We start from the raw sequence: 20,477 nt of genomic DNA, 5'->3' as shown, positions 1-20,477 counted from the left end.
GAATTTATATAAGGTCTATAAAAACTCTTTTTAAAAAATTTCAAAGTTTTTGGATTTCTTTTTATCAATGAAACACACTTACGTAATTTAAAACTTAAACAAAAGGGACCGGGATCTAAAGGCCTTTGGTTTTTGTCGGTCAAATTTCGAAAATGAAAACATTCGCGGTAAACAGTTGTAGTTTTAGTAACAGCGTGACCTTTTTTTACTCTTCATTACAAACCTCAGAATGTGTAGTGTAAGTTAAGTTCATTAATTATTCTACAACTGCCCAAAAACTCAAAATAGCTGCATTCCCTTTGCTTCCCTTACTAGTTATTGATCCCAACTTATAAAAGAGGCAATATAGCCTCTTTGAGAAACCCTATATAGACTTAAGAATTTTCTAGAATTAAAAATATTGTATATTGAGTTTAAAAGTTTTAATAAAAACAATTTTATATAATAAAAATTAATAAAACTTTCTCTATGAGATTTTTTACTTTAGCTTAAAAGCTACTTTTACTTTTATGATAAATAGAATTGAACGAGTTAACAAGGTTTCATCATCTCGATCATCTCGATTACAAGCCTTCGGTGGACTGAGACCGGTTTCGTCCTGATTAGGATTCGTCAGTCAGTCACAACTGAATTGTAGTTATCAATCTACAAACGGGTTATTATGATAAACCATGAATCGGTCGTTTGCTGGTATTGGTAACTAACAAATTGATTTGTAACAGCTTTTTGTAAAGCTTGTTATCTTTTACAGAGTAAAGTTGTACACAATTTTAAGCACAACATAAAATATTACCCTTTTATATCAAACCGAATTTGTAAATTCTTAATAAATAAGAACAACCAGTTTTTAAAGTGTTCATAAATACAGAAATTTTGAAGGTTTTGCAGTATTGTTTGCAACAACATAAACTTAGAAGCCAATTTAAAAAATCTATATATATTTAAATTTAAAAAACTTCTACGCAAAATTTTCGAGCTAATACAGTTTGTTTATATCTTATTATTGTTTATTAAACGACAAAAAAATCACTCAAAATATTTGGTTTCAGGTCCTGTTGTACGAAAAAACCTTTCGGTTATCGAGTCGCATACTTAAGAATGTCTTCTTAAGTAATGTGAATTAATTGGTTTAAAAGTATAAACTTGGATTTGCAAACTTTTAAAGAGTTTGTACATAGTTATTTTCTATGACCTAAAATAAAGATTGGCAATTATTTAAAAACACCTTTTATGAGCATTTTTGTTAAAATAAAAGGTTTTTTTAGACTGACTAATTAAAAATCATGAAGCTGAAAAGCAAAATTTTAAAGTAGCAAATTTGTAATGAATCAATAAAAAAAAATAATGTGGCCCACAAGCAGCAGTTTGCTGACTCCTGAACTGATTAATAAACTATAGCACAACTTTTGTATTGGTTTTTATTTCCTAGTCCAGGGGTCGGCAACACGTGGCCCGCGAGCCGCATGTAGCCCTCGAAGAGTAAATTTGCGGCCCGCGAGCATTTTTTTAGTTTTAATGGGATGCGGTCCGCAAAAGGTAATTCTGAGGCGAGCATGTTGTTGCGGCACACTAATAATTTAATTATAAGTTGATTTTTTTGGTTAAAGTTCTGTATTTTGAATTATTCTATATTTTGTACCTTATATAAAATAATATTTTTACCGCTTAAACTTAAAAATTAAAAAGACAGATTGTACATTTATGAGCTTTTCTTCACAGTAGAAACATTGGGGTCTTTCCTGCTTCTGTTGATCTAAAGTTTATGTTAAAATGCTTTTAATCTTGCTTGGGCTATTCTTGGATTTCGTAAGTTATGAGATTAGTACTTATTGAATAATTCTCATTAATGCACATTTTAGTAGTTTCCAATGTAATCTCAACCTTTGCACAGTATTTAAATAAAAAAGTACTTTTTTTAATCACACTAAGTGTTTTGCTGAACAATTAATTTATTTGTATTTCTTCATCAAAAAACTTTTTCACTGCATTTAATAGTTGATTTTTAAAGAAAGAGTAAAAACATCATTATATATAAATAATAATATAAGATCAATTATTTTATTTTTTTCAAGTATTTAAATTAATATTTCAATTATTATATTATTAATTGTCATGTATATTAAGACCATTGGGGGGAAGCACTTTTTTAACATGTTAATCTTATTTTACAGATCTTTAACTTAGCTAACAGTTACTTTTTACCGTTTTGTAAAATTCATACTAGTTTTTGAGATATCAGGGTACAAAGTCGGAGAACTCAATAGATTCATTATAGGAAGGCCAAATAAAAAAGGCAAATAAAAGACTATTTCATTGAAATATATATTCTCCTAAAGTTTTTAAACAACTTTTCTCAAACCTTTTTAGTATATACTGAACTTAATATAAACAATCCTATTGAAGAAATTTTTAAATTTTGAGCAAAACTATAGGTTTTTTTTAAAGTAAAAAACTTTGTTTTGTGCTAGTAGGTGGTAGTTAAGTAGTTAAATTACCAAGTATGAACTTAATAGTTAATTAGATACATAGTGAGTTCATTAAGACAAAAAGCGCACTTTTATCTTTTAATAATAAGCCCTATATACATATAAAACTTAGACTCAAGTATTAAACTGATTAAAGCTAAATAATTTTAAATGTCTGACTAAAACTACGGCCCCCGAACATATTTCAAATTCGAAATTTGGCCCCCGAGTACCTTCAGCCTGCCGACCCCTCTTCTAGTCTTTAATTAAATAAATTAATTGAATTTATTATATAAAAAAAAATCATTTTCTATACTTAACAGTAATTTAAACAAATATTTTTCTAAAATACACATTATAGTTACTAAACTAATTATGACGTTGTTTTATATCTTGGTTGAAAATATAAAATAGTAAGATTATATATATTTTTTAGTAATCAGAATGCCGGTTATGAAGATAAAAATACTTCAAGCACTATTATTGTGCTCATTGTGCATCATAAGTACAAAATTGATCTTAAGCATAGTAAAGAATAATACTATGATAGAAGTTGAGGTTATTGACAACATAGACAAATCAGTGACATACGAAAAAAAAGTAGTAGACTTTTTGGAAGGGTTCGTTGAGAAACCCGAAGAAAGCAACGATAAGTTCTTAGATAAAATAAAAAGATGGATCGTACCTGAACCAAAGGAAGAAAAAAAGACGATAATTGGTCAGATAAATACAATATACGGACAGAAAAGAGTAAAAATTGCAGAAAAGTTTTATCTAGGCTCGGAACTCCTTACGATAGTTGAATTCTCTTTGGCAAAGATAGCAGCAAAATACTTGTTAGTAAATATTTTTATATAAAATACTTTATTATAATAGTTAATTATAACGTAAAATTTGACATCAAAACTATTCAATAATAAAACAATTAAATCAAGAAATTTTTTACCTCCTGCGTATAAACTATTTTAAAAAAATTAATAGCAAAAAAAAACAGTTTGTAAAATACTAGCGTTAACCGTTGGAAATAGGCACAACAAATATTTTAATATCTTTATTAGAACTTCAGAGTCTCAGACTATTTACTAATTTCAGACAAAACTCTTAACATAGTTTAAAAAACATATTATGGTCCTTATATAACTAGTTATTATTTTCTATTTACTTTTTTTGCCAAAGTTAGCATACAGAGAACTAAATAGTATGAAAAATTGAAATTAAGTTATACTTAAGTGTTATTATTTCTATTATATAATTACAAAAATAACTCAGTGACCATACAGTATTAGATGTATTGGTACAAGACATTTAATTTTACTGCATTGAGTTCAAAAGGTAAATAAAGTCTCGTTTTTAGAAATAACTAACAGTATTACTTATCATTAAAATCAATAGAAATATTTTAAATACAGGTTTGCTGCTTTGATTGTCGCACTAAAATACATTTTCCAACGTTGTGCTTCTGGTTTTCACAAAGTTTTTCAGCTGATAGCAAAATCTTTGATAATTATAGCAAGTGTATCTCCTTTTTATTTCATCTTGGTTGTATCTAAGCTGCAAACTGTAAAGCATTGGTTCACTATTTCCGTTAAAAAACTGAACACGATCTCAGTTCATGTTCTTAGCAAAGTTGTTCTTTTGTTGGTAAGTTTTTAGTTTTTCACTTAAAATTATACAATTGATGAGAATTTGCCTTTAAACAATGGTGTATGTGTTTTTTCCTAAAATGTTAGACTGACAAACTTTCTTATTGTTTTGATACACTACTGTTCTTTATAATAACATTTTAAATGAAAAACATATTTCAATTTTCAGTTACTTTTTATAGTATAAACATTTAAAAAAATTTAAAACATAGTTGAAATAGTTTAAAGATAATAACTTTTTAGACATACTTTAACACATCAATCATTAACTTTATATTGCTGCACTTTTAACTGCAAATGTTAATTAACAATACATTTCAAACAAATTAGGCTGATGCTTTTATCAAAGTTGCAAGAAGCGTTCGTAGAAAAATTGCTGCCTTTTTACTAGAGAAATTTTTTGCTGAAGAAACTTCTACTGAAGAAACTTCTGCTGAAGAAAACGAAGAAAGTTCTGCTGAAGAAAATGAAGAAACGTCTGCTGAAGAAAACGAAGAAACGTCTGCTGGAGAAAATGAAGATCAGATTAAAACAGCAGCGGAAAATGAACACGGATCCGTTGAAGGTATATCTTTAAAACATTTTTACATTTTTTCATAAGTTAAACTATTTAATAACCTTTTTTCTTACTTTTAACAGAATGTTTTGTAAGAACAAGTCATGAATTTTCAACATATAACGGTTACGACTTACAGTAATCAACTCTTTTTTAAGTTCATTAAACGAAAAAAATAAAATACAACGTAAAAACAAACTAAAAACTTACTTTAAATTTGTAACACTGCAGCATATTCAAGAAACGTCCCTAACAGAACAAACTAAAATGTTTACAAACTTAATTTTCGTAAATTACTATAATATCTTTTACAGAAGCAGAGTCAATAGAATCCACGACGGTCTATGTAGATAAAATTCCTCACTTTACACTCCACGGTAAGTAGTATTTTAAATTAATAATTTTTTAACGTGTTTTCATAAACTTCTCAACAACATATTCAATACGCTGTTTTGTTAATCGAAAGTTATAATAAGTTGGTAACTTAATTGCTATTTGCATTACACAGATCTTTGCTTGAGCGACAGTTATATGATGGCTCCAGAGGAAGAGAGTAGCGAAGAAGATAGTGAGAGTTGCAATGGTGAAGGAGAAAACTCTGATGACGACGATGATGAAGGTGATGAGTTGAAAAGTCTCAGAGATTGTGTTGATGGTGATGAAACTGGTGAAAGGCAGAGCCGTTATGAAAAACCTGCTGTTGAGCCGGAGAGTTTCAATGAAAAGGAAAGCAATGAGGTGGGAAGCTTTAAGATCAAAACTCTTTTTGGAACAGAAAGCATGAAAGACAGTGAAAGCACCCGTGTAGATGTATGCGAGAGTTCTATCAAGATACAAGATTCTTGCGAGAGCCAGTGGGACTTGTTTAAGATAAGAGTTAATGAGACAGACATTGATAGCGAGAGTGATTGTGACAATGATAGTGATTGTGATAATGAGAATGAATGTGATAGCGAGAGTGATTGTGAGAGTGACTGTGAGAGTGACTGTGAGAGTGATTGTGACAGTGATTGTGAGAGTGACTGTGAGAGTGACTGTGAGAGTGATTGTGACAGTGATTGTGAGAGTGACTGTGAGAGTGATTGTGAGAGTGATTGTGACAGTGTGAGCGGTAGCGAACCTTTGAAAAAATGAATGCAATGTGGACAACGAAAAAGCGTGAGAGTGTGGTTGATAGTGATGATGAGTGGTGAGTTGTGAGAGAGTTTTAAATGTGATCAGATTTGGATATGAAAATAATGATTTTAATGAACAACAAAAAATAAACAGTTAATAAATGAAAATAATTTGCTTTATTAATAAATTGTTAAGCTGGTAAAAAGTATTTTTCTTAAAACTGATACTTCATTGATTAACATCATTTTAGAGCAAAAGTATTAAAAAAGTAGAACATATATTATAGGCGTCACGCTAAAATTCCTTAAAGTAAATTTTTGAATAAAATGATTTTGTTTTACTTATAAAAAATATTTTTAAGCGCACTTGTGTATCTTGTTGTGTAGAAATTTAAAGTAACTTACAATAAAAATGTAAAAAATAGACCAATAGCTTTGTATTTTAATTTAAAAAGCAAGAATTTTTGCATTTTTTTCAATAAAAGTATAAATGTAAAACATACAGGATTTTTTGTCTACTCTCTGTATAGTTACAAAAATATAAGAGTATTGGTAAAATTTTAAGCATTTTTATTATTTACTGACTTTTACTTTAAACAACTTGAAAGTTTTAACATTTAGTTCATTAGTTTTTAGTCTACAAAAAAAAAACTGACTAAGCAAACGTTAAATTCTCCTTCTTTAATTTAAGACTTGAAAGTATCTATTCAAATCTTCGAAATAACGACACAGTTATACATAGATTTAGTTGGTAATAAATTTTGGTATCAAGGATTTAAAAAGTACAACATTTGTTAAAAATTTTATACAGACATTTTTGTTCCAAATGTTTTTTTTTTAATTTACTAGTTTTAAAAGAAATGCTGCCTTTAGCATATTTCCAACAAGTTTTTTAGCGGTATGAAAAAAAAAATGTATAACACAAATACCCCCAATAAACATAATCATTACTATTAACTTTTTTTTCAACAAGAATGCTTTAAAAAAAAAAGTTATTCTTTGTAAAACTATAACATTATGGAATAAAATGGGTCTTTCTTTATGCAATCATTTAACAAAGGTATAAAAATACTTTAGTACACAACAACAATCATTGCTGAATTGTTCTTTATCATGATTATACATCTTTCATATAACTAATATTTATCATTAACGACAAAACTAAGAACACATAAAAATTATAAGTTATTTAAAACCGGAACTTGTTAAATCTAGTAAAAAAAAAGAAGTTTAGTAGATTACTTTGTGTACTTCCAGTTTTTTATTTCATTCACTAACATAAGTAAATCTTAATTTTTACGCGGCGAAACACTTTATGTTTAATAAAATAATCGGAACTTGTTATATCTAGTAAAAAAAAAGAAGTTTAGTAGATTACTTTGTGTACTTCCAGTTTTTTATTTCATTCACTAACATAAGTAAATCTTAATTTTTACGCGGCGAAACACTTTATGTTTAATAAAATAATCGTTTTGATTTCAAAGCTACTAAAGCTCAAGCTTTGTCGATTTTAGGATAAACAAAAACTGTTTAAGTAAAAAATCTCGTTCTTAAGAACAAAAATGGGTATTAAAAGCTCATATAGTTTTTAAATGCAATAAACTTAAGTCAATAAAGAAAACTACAATTTCTTTTATCACCAGTTAAAATTTTTTCTTTGTTCTTTTTTAGAACTAAAAAACATTTACAAAAGCTAGATATAACAATATTTAAAAAAGTTTTTTTTTCACAGGCTAAAAAGATTCTATAACTTATTGTTCTTTTACAATAAAATATTTTCATACATTTCTTAAATAAAAATTTATAAAATACACTAATTTATGTACAAGCGATTAATAAAGTTTTAACATTCAAGTCTAGTTTGGTATAAAGCTTTTGCAAAGGAACTCAAAAAACAGAAAGCTCGCTCTTTATAAGAACAGTTTACTTTAGCGTGTTAAAAATTAAAAAGTTTACTTGTTTTATACTTTTTGATATACTGAAAAAGTAAAACAAAAACTTGTATTAAATGCGTAGTTTGATACACATATCCTTAAATCACCTTAGACAAAACAATGTTATTAAGCTTTATTGTGTAGTTGACCCATGTAATTTATCCAGCTTACCCAGAGTTTTAAATTATACTTTAGTGTCTAGCATTTCAGCATAAATTTCAAGATAAAGATAGTTTATAGAAAAACACTTTTTGTGAGTAGTAAGAACAATGAATGTTTGTTTACTTGTTTTGATACTGTTTTAATTTTATTTACAGTAGACTAACTTATATTTATTTTCATAAAAATTCAATAAAGGTCTTATTTTGCATTTGTTTATTTGTAAACATTGGATTTATTTGTTACTACTACAACTCAACAGTTTTTTAGAAATCAAAAAAGTTGTAATAATTTTAATTAGTATAAACTAACAACTTATTTTTTTGTTTATTATGTATATCGATATTCGAAACGCAATAAAAAAATTGTAGTTACCTTTATGATTGTTAAAATCAAAATAGTTTTACTAAAACGTTGTTAAGTAAGATTATTAATTCTATCAACATTGGATGGAATAAGTAATAAAACACCATATAAAATTTAAATGAGTTCAAAATGTGATAAAAATTAAAGCAAAAAATAAACACAAACGAACATAAAAATACACAACTATCAAGAAATAGCTATAGCATGCTAATTAAAATACTTGTTTTAATTAAATTAAATTTTAGTAATTTATAATCAAAAGCTATTTCCAAATATTTACGGGAACAATAAATTATAGTTATTTTTTTATAAGTAAAATAGTAAAAAAAAAAAAAACTACTTTAACTAAATGCTCTTTACTGTCGACGTGCATAAGTTTTATTAAGATAATTATTTTGTTAAAAATAGAGTTATTTGAAGTTTACTTTAAATTCTGAAAACAAATGACGCTTCCGAATCTTCACAAAATTGGCGTGAGGTGTAATTATAAACTTAACAAGAACTAATTGATACTTTTTAAATTGCTTAACTAAACCTCCTGCAATACTTATATAATGATTATGCACATTGTATTAGCATATCAGAGCGTATAGACATTAAGTAGTTATTGTAGATTGTATAGCGAAAAAAGATCATAAACTGCTGATTATTCAGTTATAAATAAATTTAAGGAGCATAACTTATTGTGTGAAACAAAGTTGATGGCAATTTTTGTAAATCACAATTTTGACGTCGTTCCAAATGTACTTTTTTGAGGTGATGTTTTTTCGTCGCTATGCACTGAGCTCCCAATAGATTTGTCACTAAAAATAAATAAAAAAAATAAAATCTTATGACTATAAAACTATCTACAAGAAAACTTCGAAGTAATATACAGAATTTTCACAGTTATAAATATTTACAAACCTGATACCGGGCTTGAGTATTGAAATAGGGGGTTTTTTATCAGATATTTGGCAGGAATCAGACGACTGATTGACGACGGGTGTTTTTTGCTTGCCTGATGTTTGCTTTTGATGATCTCTAGTCAGCGAAGACAAGTTGCTCACTACAACAGTTTTATTGGTCTTTGTTAGAATTAAGTCTGCTTTGTATCAAGAAAAATATTCTTTTTAAAATACTTTCAACATTGAAATCTTTTATGATTGCTTTTTAAATAGTTAAGTAACACAAGTTATTCAGTTGACAAAAATTACACATAAAAACCAAAATTATTTTATACTTCATTCTTAATTGGAAAACAAACCAGCTATAGACGGAGTGCGATGCACCAGTGTTGTCATGGGAATGTTGATGACAGACGGTTGCTGGTTACCAGGTGATGGGTTGCTATGGTAACCGCCACCGCTGTTGCACCCACCAGTGCAACTTTCCCGGATACTGTTGTCATGGATATTTTTTTTTATTAAAATTAAAATATTAATACAAAAGAATTTAGGTTAATTGTTGTATTGATTGATTGCCGTATTTTATAATATAACTCTATGTACTATTTATTACTTTTTGAACAATTTAAATTGAATCTTTTTTAAACTTCTAGAAACTTGTGATAAATTTTCATACTTTATTTTTAAAAAGTTAAACTTATTACACATACTAACAGTAAAAGGTTTTAGTTAGTAAAAAAACATCTCATTAAATACTTTTACTCATTTTAATAATGGAAAACTGAAGAATAAAAGCAAATACTTCATTTCATAGTTTTGGTAAATACATATGTGATTGAATAAACAAAACAGTTTCTTACAAAAATGTAACTAGGAAGAAATGTAAACGTCTACAATTTAATAAAGTAGGACGACAGAAAAGTTTTAATGAAACTAAATACTACCATCTTGCCATAGAAGTAAACCAGTTTCGAAAAATTTTCACAGTCAGAGGCTTGAAAATAATTTTGTTGTAATCTTCATTCGAAGTAGCATAGGACGTTGTCAGCGGTGAAACGTAAATAGGATAACCTATTTTAGAAGCCAGGATTAAAATCGCGTTAAGATAATTAAAAAACAACCAATCAGTATTAGCTTGATTATTAGAGAAAACAAACGGTATAATTGGTTCTTCAAAAAAGTTTAACAAAAATAAAAACTAACTACTTTAAGTTTAATTCCTCATTTAGTTTTCAAGGACATAGTTACTACTAATATCAAAGTAGTATATGAACTATTTGGTATCATAATTATGGAAAAGTTTTATAACAAAAACTAAAAAGTTAAAACTTAACAATAAAACTAAAAAATAATTTCATTTTTATATTACAAATCAAATAATTTGAAAGTCATTAGTATATTGAAAAAGAAATTTTGTGCTATTTCAAAAAAGTTTATTAAAAAACGGAATAATCTAAACTTATATGAACTTAATTGAAAATGGTATAATAAAACTAAAACAAAGTCTAACCAATGGGTTGGTCGCAAGAGGAGTTAATCATGTTCCTCAAAACCTGCTTGGCGTTCTGTATGGAACCCCTCTCCGGGTTTCTGTTCCTTAAAAACACCAGTTCGGACTGCTGACCGGCCCACAACCCTCTGACGCACTCACGGTTGACACGGACCAGGGTGAAACCCAATGACTTGTACTGCAGTTTCACCACGCTGTACTGGTCCACAAACGCCTCTGAAACCTGCCTTCTGTGAAGGGGTTTTTTATTAAAGTTTTTGAAATGGTAAATTTTTTATCGTTCAATATCTTGTTAAAGTATGTGACTCTTTAATAGTAATAACTATTTTCATTTCATTAAATTTTTTTTTTACCTTGTTGGATAACAAGATTTGCAAACATTTTTTTATTAGTTTTTGTTAATTGCATGGGTTGGAATTATCACTGCTTGTTTAAGTATATTATTTCTTTTAACAAATAAAGTAATGGTTTTTTTTTTAATAATAATTTGAGGTTTTTGAAAACTTCTTAAAAATTTACAAATAGTTTTTTTTTATATTATAACCAACAATACTCTACAAGAACTGAATAAATATTTTACACAACGAACCGAAGTGCGAGCAAGTTGGGCGCGTTGCCAAGCACCGATCTTCGCCACAGGGGATCCCCCTCGTGAGTGATGACCATCTCCTCGCATATTTCGGCGATCGAGTCGTAAAGTGACGCGTCCTCCTCAAACTCGTCCGGATCTGTCAAGTTGTTATAAACAAGTTAACTAAATAACAGTTTAAATTAATAAACAAATAGAAAAACTATTAAAAAAGTTCTAAAAACTTTAAACAATTTACCAGAAAAAACTTTAAAGATTAATAAATTTATAAATGGAATGAATTATCAAATTAACAATAAAAGAACTATATATACTTTTTTTAATTTAAAATAACTCAACAAAAAGGTCAAACGAACAGGTGAAGTGGTCCTGGTGCAGCTTCAAAGCGGTCCTGACTGCAGGCTGGACGACATTTTTCATCAAGTTGACGTCGCTCATCACCCACTCGTCCTTGTGCGACTGCACCCGGATGTCGCCCTTGAACACGGAGTGCAGCCCGAACAAGAACGCGTCCAAGCTGAAAAGTGAAAAGACTGGCTTAAATGATGAGGAAAAGTTAAATATAGGATTACATAAGGTAATTTTATCTAAAGATTTCTCAAAAATAAAACCTCCATTTATTTAAATAAGGTTTATTCACTAAAATAAAACAACATTGAATTAAGTCACATAACTATAGCAAAATTAAAATTGATATAACAAAAAAAAGAAAATAAACTTATTAAAAAACATTTTTTATTTAAGTAATATATAAATAAAAACTGACTGAAGTTTATTTGTTTGATAGAGGTGAACTAACTTGGGAGCCAACGTCAGCGATGCGCTGGACAAGGCCCTCCTTGCGAACGCGGTCAGCGCAAAAGCCAAAAGAGGCAGTTTGAAAGCGGTTGCGCAACCGGGTTCTCCCCCTCCTCTCTCGTCACGTGACTTAAAAATTAAAAGTATATATATTGGAATGTTAACAAGATTTGGCATCAGGAATAACAAAAGCATTAAGTTAAGCGAATAAAAGAAGGTTTATGATTGTACATTTTTAAAGTGTTTACTTTATTTTGAAGTTAATTAGAAACATTTTAATATTTCTTTTCTATAAGAGACTTTCAGTATTAAACAAACCTTAAAAAAAAGTGTTTAATCAAAAAAATAAAACAGTAAGTAAAAATTAATTAGCACAAAAATATTTAACAAATTTTTATTAAAATAACGAATTTATTAAATACATCAACTCACTTTTTCTCTCCTCTGGTAGCAGTGCTTGACCCATTGGAGGTAAACCTTGTTGAAATTCTGCAACGTGTTCCGCACAGCCACACATCGAAATCGTCGTCGATTGCGGCGCTGAAGCACGCGTCGTTGTCCGCCCACCTGCGCTCTTGCGAACGCTCTTGCTCTTGGATACTTTTCATTATCTGCTCGTTTGAAAGTCAATCGTCCAACGACGGATGCTTGCAAAAAAAGTAGATGCAACACTGTGGATAATGTCTATGATTAAAAATAGAATTACACAGCACAGACTTCTTTATTAAAATTGGTGATAAAATTACTAACTGTTTTCTTTCATACAAAAATTAGGTAGATTATAACCGGTGATTAATTATTAAAAAGATAATTATGTAGTAAACTACGTGTTTTTTACTGAAAATTGATTAAAATATTGCAATACTGTGAATAAATTAGTTAAATAGGAAAAATAAACTAAATAGTACATATTTTTTTAAAAAGAATAGGTTATAAAATATTGTAAACTGGTTTCTTCTTATACAAATAAATAGTCTTAAGAAAAAACTTATTTTCACTGTGTAGGTTATAACCAGTGGTTAGTAAGTAAAAAAATAATTATACGCTTCAGGTGGTAACCCTATCTTGAGCACTTTTTTTCATTTAGTTTAAGAAAATTATTCAATTATCCAATTCATTTTGAAAAATACTAATTGTATTAGAACTTTTTTTTATTACTCTATCTAGTGTAAGTTTTAAATCTCCAGTTGATTATACCTAAAATATTTTTACTTTTTGCTCTTCAGTTCAAAATCGAGAATATAGAGTGTAAGTTTTAAATTTGGTTTAATGGACCAGATTTACATGCCCGAGGGTAGAAGTTTTACCTTTCGCAGGCCGAATACTACTTATAATTTGTAAACATTGGTGGGCCGGTTATTATCACTTCGCGGACCTTATGTTGCATACCCCTAACAAAACCTATCACTAGTTTACATAGTACTTTTTTTTTTCAGAAGTTTATGAACCTTAAAGTTTATTTATTAGAAAAGCTTGTCAACAAGAACTACTAATTAAATTGTTTTTCTATATCTTTATAATAAAAATAAGTAAAATTTTCATTTAAATTTTTGTCAATAAAACCTGCAATTTAAATTTTTGTCATTGGGCACTAGTTGTAGAAGTATTTACCTAATTTTAGTTATGTTTTGTATTACAGACTTTATCATTCTTGTAATTAGTTTGTGAAAAAACTCAACCAAGAAAGATATATTTATTTATGATAAAGTCAAGCTGAATTGAATCAACAATGCCTGTGATTAAACGCCCTCTTGAGAGTTGCACATATGAAACACCAGACGTCGATGCTTCTGTAGTTGCCTCTTTGCTTATCATTCACAACAATGTACACATTAATGCAAATTCTTCAAAACCAAAGCTTCCAAAAATGGACCGTCCTCGAATAGGGACAGACTGCAGTGAAGAGGGTTGGAACATATTTGTACAAAAGTGGACTATTTTTAAAGATAGCATGGAGATGACAGATGTAGAAAAACGCCGTCAACTGTACCAGTGCTGTGAGGAAGATTTAGGCGATGCTATTCTGAAGGGACATGAAGATGTAGTAAATTTATGTGAGCAAGAGCTTTTAAGGATGATCAAGCAGCTTGCAGTTATTCAGTTGTTGTACGACGACCAGACTTTCTTAATGCAAGACAGGATTTTACTGAAAACACTAGATCATTTGCTGCCCGTTTAAAGGGAAAAGCCAGTACACGCTCGTACACATGTAAATGCCCAAAGGATGGCTGTAATCAAATAATAGATTTTACAGACATAATTTTAAAAGATGTCATAGTAACAGGTTTAGCCGATGAGGATATCCGTAAAGAGGTGCTAGGATGGTAAAATCTAGATGAGAAAAATGTCAATGAGACAATCGGTTATATTGAAGGAAAAGAGATGGCACGTGATGCAATGTCAAAACCCGCTGTTACAGCATCAGTTTTCTCATACAAATCCTCAAAGAAAACCACACAAAAACCAAGTGGTAAAATAACTTGTGACACATGTAATAAATTAACTGATAAATTTGTTTGGAGCAGTAAAAATATGAGGTATATTGAGTGTTCTGCCTGTAAAAAGTGCTGGTTAAAGTCCTGTAAAAAAATTTATCAAAGTCACCAAAATGATGCTGATGAGTCAAATGCACTTCTAGTTGGTGGATTGTACACACCAAATGTATGCAAATCCTTAAAGAAAACCACACAAAAACCAAGTGGTAAAACAATTTGTAGCATATGTAATAAATCAACTGATAAATTTGTTTGGAGCAGTAAAAATATGAGGTATATTGAGTGTTCTGCCTGTAAAAAATGCTGGATAAAGTCCCGTAAAAAAGTTTATCAAAGTCATCAAAATTATGCTGATGAGTCAAATGCACTTATAGTTTGTTGATTGTATACACATAACTGTGATGGTCTTTGCATCCGAGGTCGTAGAAAAATATGTTCGAGCGGAAAAACGCGAAGAATAAAAAGGAGGTACAGGGACAGAAAAACGTACTTTTACACACTGGATCGCGACGAAATTTAAAGAAGTCATTACCTTACGCCAGAAAGAGTGTTATGACCTACAATAACCCGCAGATCTCAAAAATGTGGCGTGACGTTTGGAATAAAAAGGAAGAATCTCTCAGTATTTGTTTTGTTAAGTATGTGGAAAATATAAGTGAGAAAACAAAATCGTTGCCACCACTGAATTGCGGTGATCATGTCGTGATACTAAATCGAACAGGTAACTTTCCTAGCAAGTGGGGGAATAGTAGAGTGGTGGTGGAAGTGAAGGACTGCCATCAATGTGTTGTCAAAGTTGAAGGATCTGGTCGCTTAACTGCTCAAAATCGTAAGTTTCTGAGAAGATTTACCCCTCCTATTTGCAAATCTCTAAGTAGTATCCCTTATCTGAGAAAGGCAAACATACCACTGTAAAAGTTTGTCTTTTCTGTAAGGTTAAGAAAAAAGATGTCAAGAAAAGTTTTAATGTTCTATTTTTTTATAGAAGGAAGATTCTTTTTGTGAAGCATTGTGTAATTTTCTTCTGTACTAATGGTTTTCTTCGAAATTGATGCAGAACTGGAATGGCTCGGATTTGCTTTGATCTATATATTCTTGACTTATACTTTCTACAGAAAAGCAAACAGACAGCCAAAGTTTACTGCAAACAACAATGTGGCCGGGATGAGTGTGTGAAATTATCGGATTATTTGCAGCGTTTCCCTGTAAGACTTTATGATGCTTTTCAAAAGCTTCGTGCCACCGATGTTGCTGATATTCATTTATTGTCAAGTTGGAATGTTCACTGTAAATTAATGTTTTATTGTCTAATGAATGAGTTTCAGTCCAATAGTGACGTCCTAAAGTTTGTAGTTGACTTTGCAGCAGACTAGTCTAACAGCCATCTGTTCAAAGTGATTTTGGATGAGGACGCAGAGATTGACTTTCAAAAACTCGAACTGTTGGTTGGTATCGAGTATTTGGAAAACAAGTGTAGCAGTATTTCGTCAGTGTTTAATGCTATCAGTAATGCACCTTCTACTTTGTTTAAAGTCGAAAATATGATAAAGATGTTTATCAGCAAAATAAGTGAAGTTTCAAGGTGGTTAGATGAATGACGTGTGGTTTCGTTCTTCAAAGCTGAAAAGTTCAAATCGGTGAAGCAATTAAATTTTTAAATGCTTGTATTCAGCAACTGAGTGAAGAAAAGTAAAGATTAAGTCTCAAATTTTTTGTTACAGTTTGTTTGGTTAAGTTGTAGTTTGTTTTAACAAATCATTTATTAGTGAACTAAGTTAATCGTAATTTTTAAAATGTTTTTGCCTTTTTGAGTTAAATTTCGTTGAATTTTAGACCTGAAAAAAGTGTTTTGTTGTAACAAATTGTTTTATAAAAAAACTTTTGCTAGGTAAATTTAGAGTTTTATCTCCTTAGTAGATAAAACCTTGGGGGTGATGTAGAAGTATTTACCTAGTTTTAGTTATGTTTTGTATTACAGACTTTATCATTCTTGTAATTAGTTTGTGAAAAAACTCAACCAAGAAAGATATATTTATTTACTAGTAAAAGCATAAATTTATAAAAGATTCAAAATTTTAAAAGTGAAAGGTATAATTTAAGTTTACAAATTGGTAATTAGTGTTAAAGTTTATTAAATAAGTTTAAAAAGTGTATTGAAACACTAATTGCACTGACAAGTTTTCATTCAGGTTAGATATTAAAATAAAAGTATTTGATATACTGCATTATTCGATATAACTTTTGACTAATAATTTAAAGTTTATAGATTAAGTGAACTATATTATTAAGAATTGACTTTTTATTTAAAATTGAAGTAAAACTGTTTTTTGTAACTATACAGAGAGTAGACAAAAATTATTATACGTTTTATAACTATACTTTTATTAAAAAAATGCATAAATCCTTGCTTTTTAAATTAAAATACAAAGCTATTGGTCTACTTTCTACATTTTTGTTGTAAATTATTTTAAGTATTGAAGCCTTATTGACCATTAACTATAAAACAAGATACACAATTGCGCTTAGTTTTTTTTTAAGTAAAACTAAAAACATTTTGTTCAAAAATTTACTTTAAGGAACTTTAGCGTGACGCCTCTAATATATGTTCTACTTTTTTAATACTTTTGCTCTAAAATGATGTTAATCAATGAAGTATCAGTTTTAAGCGAAATACTTTTTATCAGTTTAATTTGAAGTATTTATAAATACACTGAAATAACATTTAACTGCAGTTATAGAAGTTTATCTATTTTGATAGTTTAGTTTCAGCTTAATAGAAAATTTTTGGTAAAAGATGTTGAAAGATATCTATAAAATTATTTTAATTAAACATAATATTGTTCGCATCACACAAAACTAAACAAATTGAAAGCTCAAGATAAATCAACTAATAACTTTAATTGGGTTGCTGCAAAAGTTAAATATTGATAAACAAATTGACTTTGTGAAGAAAAAAGTCTGTTGTTGTTACATAAATTATTTTTTAGTTTTCTTCTAATAATCTCAAATAATACCTTATTATCTATTTAACTCGATTTCGTAGTAATTATAAACATTTTAAAGTACAAAAATTAGAACATATTCATACCTATAATTAACAGATAACAACAATATTTTACAAATTTGCATTCTAAGTAAAATAGAATTTAGTAGTTGACTAGTACTTTTAAGAAAATGCAATCTTTCTCATTTGTTATATGTGAACAACTTTTACAAGAAGTTTGACGTTTTTTGTGTTTTATATATTTCAGAACCTTATGAATTCGGAATTTCCAGTTTGCTTGCAACACGAGTTATTTAAATGATATATATTTTATTACATAAGAAATTAATACTTTTTTGTTAGATTAAATGATAACTATTATTGCGTTTATTGTTCGTTAGTAAGTTATAAATTTAAGATCTTAAAAAGGTAATTTAAATATAGTTCGAACTTATATAATAAAAACTATTTGGTCTTACTTAAATATTGCTACAATAAGTTTATACTTAGTTTTTCATATACTAAATTTTATTAACAAAGTATTGTCTAATGTAACAATATCGACTGCAATGAACAATTTTTATCAGGTCAATTAAATAATAAAAGATATATTTAGATAATTTAGAAAATTTGTCTATTATTTGAAATTTTTATTTAGGATTAATATGAAACTAGCAAAATATTTTGTTGCAAATTTCTATTTGAAATGACCAAAAAAACAACTTACTAAAAAAATATAAACATATGAACTAAAAGATGAATTTAAACAAGCAACTGTAAAAATATTCTAAGAAAAAAAAAATTTGAAACGATTTACAATAAACTAATTTCACTTTTAAAAATATTAGTAACAATTCTTTAAATACGTATCAGTCTAAAAGACTTCCCAAGCAGTCAGCAGGTAAGAGTCTACCAGCAGTCAGTAATCCAATTTATACGGATCAGGCTATTTCTCCTCAGATGCTTTATACATTTTGGTAAATGTCACTCTCTTTGCATGGATGCCACACGAATTAGTGTCTTTGTAAAGACTTCACCAGTAAACTTCAGTAGTTTCTTGAAGTGCACCGATCGTAGCACTCTGGAAACGCAGATCCATCTTGAAGTCCTGAGCGATTTCACTAACGAGGCGCTGAAAGGGCAGCTTGTAGATAAAGAGCTCAGTTGACTTCTGGGGTCTGCGGATCACGCGAAGAGCAAATGTTCCTGGACGGTAGCGATGAGGCTTCCATTTAAAAAACTGAAAATTTAATGTGTTGACTTTAAGCTTATAGTTTAATAAGAAAATAAGTAACTGAAATTTACTGTTTATAGTTAATTATGATTTACATATATTTACAGTTTTAATGCTTATTTACTATTTTCCAGCAAAAAAGGAAAAACAAAGTTTTTACATTAAAGATATTATATAGTCTAATTGTATATAAACTAAATATTAATTACTTGTTAGATAGCTTTTCAAATTATACTTTAAATTATCTTAAATATGCATTACAGTTTTTTATGCACTAAACATTAATTTACTAAAGTATTAATTTATTATACTTAAAAATTTTAACTTTGAAGTATTTACTTTATTTGTAAACTGAACAATCAATAACTATAGTTTAACAAAAATTGTAAGTGACATGAATCTGTTTAAAAAAGTGTATAAACTAAATATACGTTAAGTAAAAATTTCATAATAAACTTTAAAAAATTATATTCATTTAAATGATTTATTTTTAAAAACCTTTAAGAAAAAAGACAAAAATGTCGATCCCTTATAACGTATAATCAGTAATTTAGACATCTTTCATTTAATTTTGTAATACTAAAACAACTATATAGACTAGATTATCTTTCTAAATTATAACCATTATCTTTCAGATTATCTTTCTTATTCTTAACTTGATTTGAAGAAAGTCAGATTTTAAAGCAAGCTTAATTAGATTTCAATAATTGATTTACACTTTTAAATGTCTCAATACAGTTCTCTATGTAAAACCACTCAGAAAAATGTATTTATATCCTTCAAAATGAGTTTTTAATTATCCAACAAGTTACATAATTTTTATTCGTTGGTATACATTAAAAGACGTTTTAAAAACTAATATTGTATTTAACAAATTTTACAACATAAACATATAAGGAAAACTAAAACTTTAAATTCAGAACAAATTAAAAAAAAAGTAATGTATAGCAAATAAAACTGAGACTTTTTATAAAAAATATTATGAAACTTAGTTTTTCAGTTCACTATAGTGATTATTCAAAAACAGTTTTAATTAAGTTTTTTTTTTAAACATTATAAAAATATTTTATGATATCAATTTTCTTCTAATTATGTGGCTTGTAAGGACATCTTAACAAGTCCGGCCCGCAAAAGACTTTATTTAGTAAATCTGACCCGCTCACCAGAAAAGTTACCCAGCCGTAGTCTAATATGATGTTTGTAAGTTTGAATAAAGTATTTTAGACTAATTATAAATATTTAAAGTTTTTTTTACTGCTTTATTTTAATTTGAATAGTTTTTAATTAAATTTACACTACTATTTGTTAAAAATTGAAAATTAAAAAATAAAAATTAAAACTTAACGAGTAATTTTTTTGTAAAAAATAGATTAGAGTTAGCGATCAAAGTATGTATATTGTTTATTGAACGACAAAAAACGCTCAAAAAGTTTGGTCCAAGGACCTGGTGCACGAAAAAACCTTTCGGTCATCGACAGGGTTCGTGCGCGAAATTTTTTTCATTTAGTCTGACTGAGACCAATTTAGCCTGACATTTTTTTAAAGTAACGAAAATCCCCTTTAGAAGTCATTTTAGGTATTAGGGGGTCTTGATTAGTACTATTGTAGTCTCCGACTTCAACCAGCTTTATCTTAACAATATTTTGAGCTTTAAAAATCTGCAAAGAGCAACTCATAGCTTAGTTACAACTCAATAAAATAAGACTAAATTGTGAAAAAAGTGATTAAGCCCAGTTTTACGTC

General features: G+C 28.5%; 1 protein-coding gene across 1 annotated transcript; it reads right to left on the bottom strand.

The window, feature by feature from the left end:
* Window positions 1–8,956: 8,956 nt before the first annotated feature.
* Window positions 8,957–12,630, bottom strand: LOC145832375 (pecanex-like protein 1). The gene is made up of 9 exons (XM_082939694.1): window positions 12,455–12,630; window positions 12,024–12,137; window positions 11,581–11,741; window positions 11,225–11,363; window positions 10,636–10,865; window positions 10,070–10,196; window positions 9,485–9,618; window positions 9,145–9,286; window positions 8,957–9,041 (listed from the first exon to the last, which is right to left on the bottom strand). The coding sequence occupies exons 1-9, from the start codon at window positions 12,628–12,630 to the stop codon at window positions 8,957–8,959; spliced, it is 1,308 nt and encodes a 435-aa protein (XP_082795820.1).
* Between the last annotated feature and the right edge of the window lie 7,847 nt (window positions 12,631–20,477).

This window comes from Thalia democratica, chromosome 3 (genome assembly GCF_965202585.1).
Source record: "Thalia democratica chromosome 3, ktThaDemo2.hap1.1, whole genome shotgun sequence".
NCBI classification, from domain to species: Eukaryota; Metazoa; Chordata; class Thaliacea; order Salpida; family Salpidae; genus Thalia; species Thalia democratica.
The sequence above is the reverse complement of the archived record's forward strand: the minus strand, read 5'-3'. Positions and strand labels throughout refer to the sequence as shown.

Excerpts from the sequence above, each read along its gene's own strand:
- LOC145832375 (XM_082939694.1), bottom strand. The coding sequence starts at position 12,630 with ATGAAAAGTATCCAAGAGCAAGAGCGTTCGCAAGAGCGCAGGTGGGCG. Across the intron at positions 11,364-11,580 it reads GCACCAGGACCACTTCACCT|ATCCGGACGAGTTTGAGGAG; the intron begins GTTCGTTTGACC and ends ACAACTTGACAG. Across the intron at positions 10,197-10,635 it reads CTCTTGCGACCAACCCATTG|GTTATCCTATTTACGTTTCA; the intron begins GTTAGACTTTGT and ends CTTCTAAAATAG.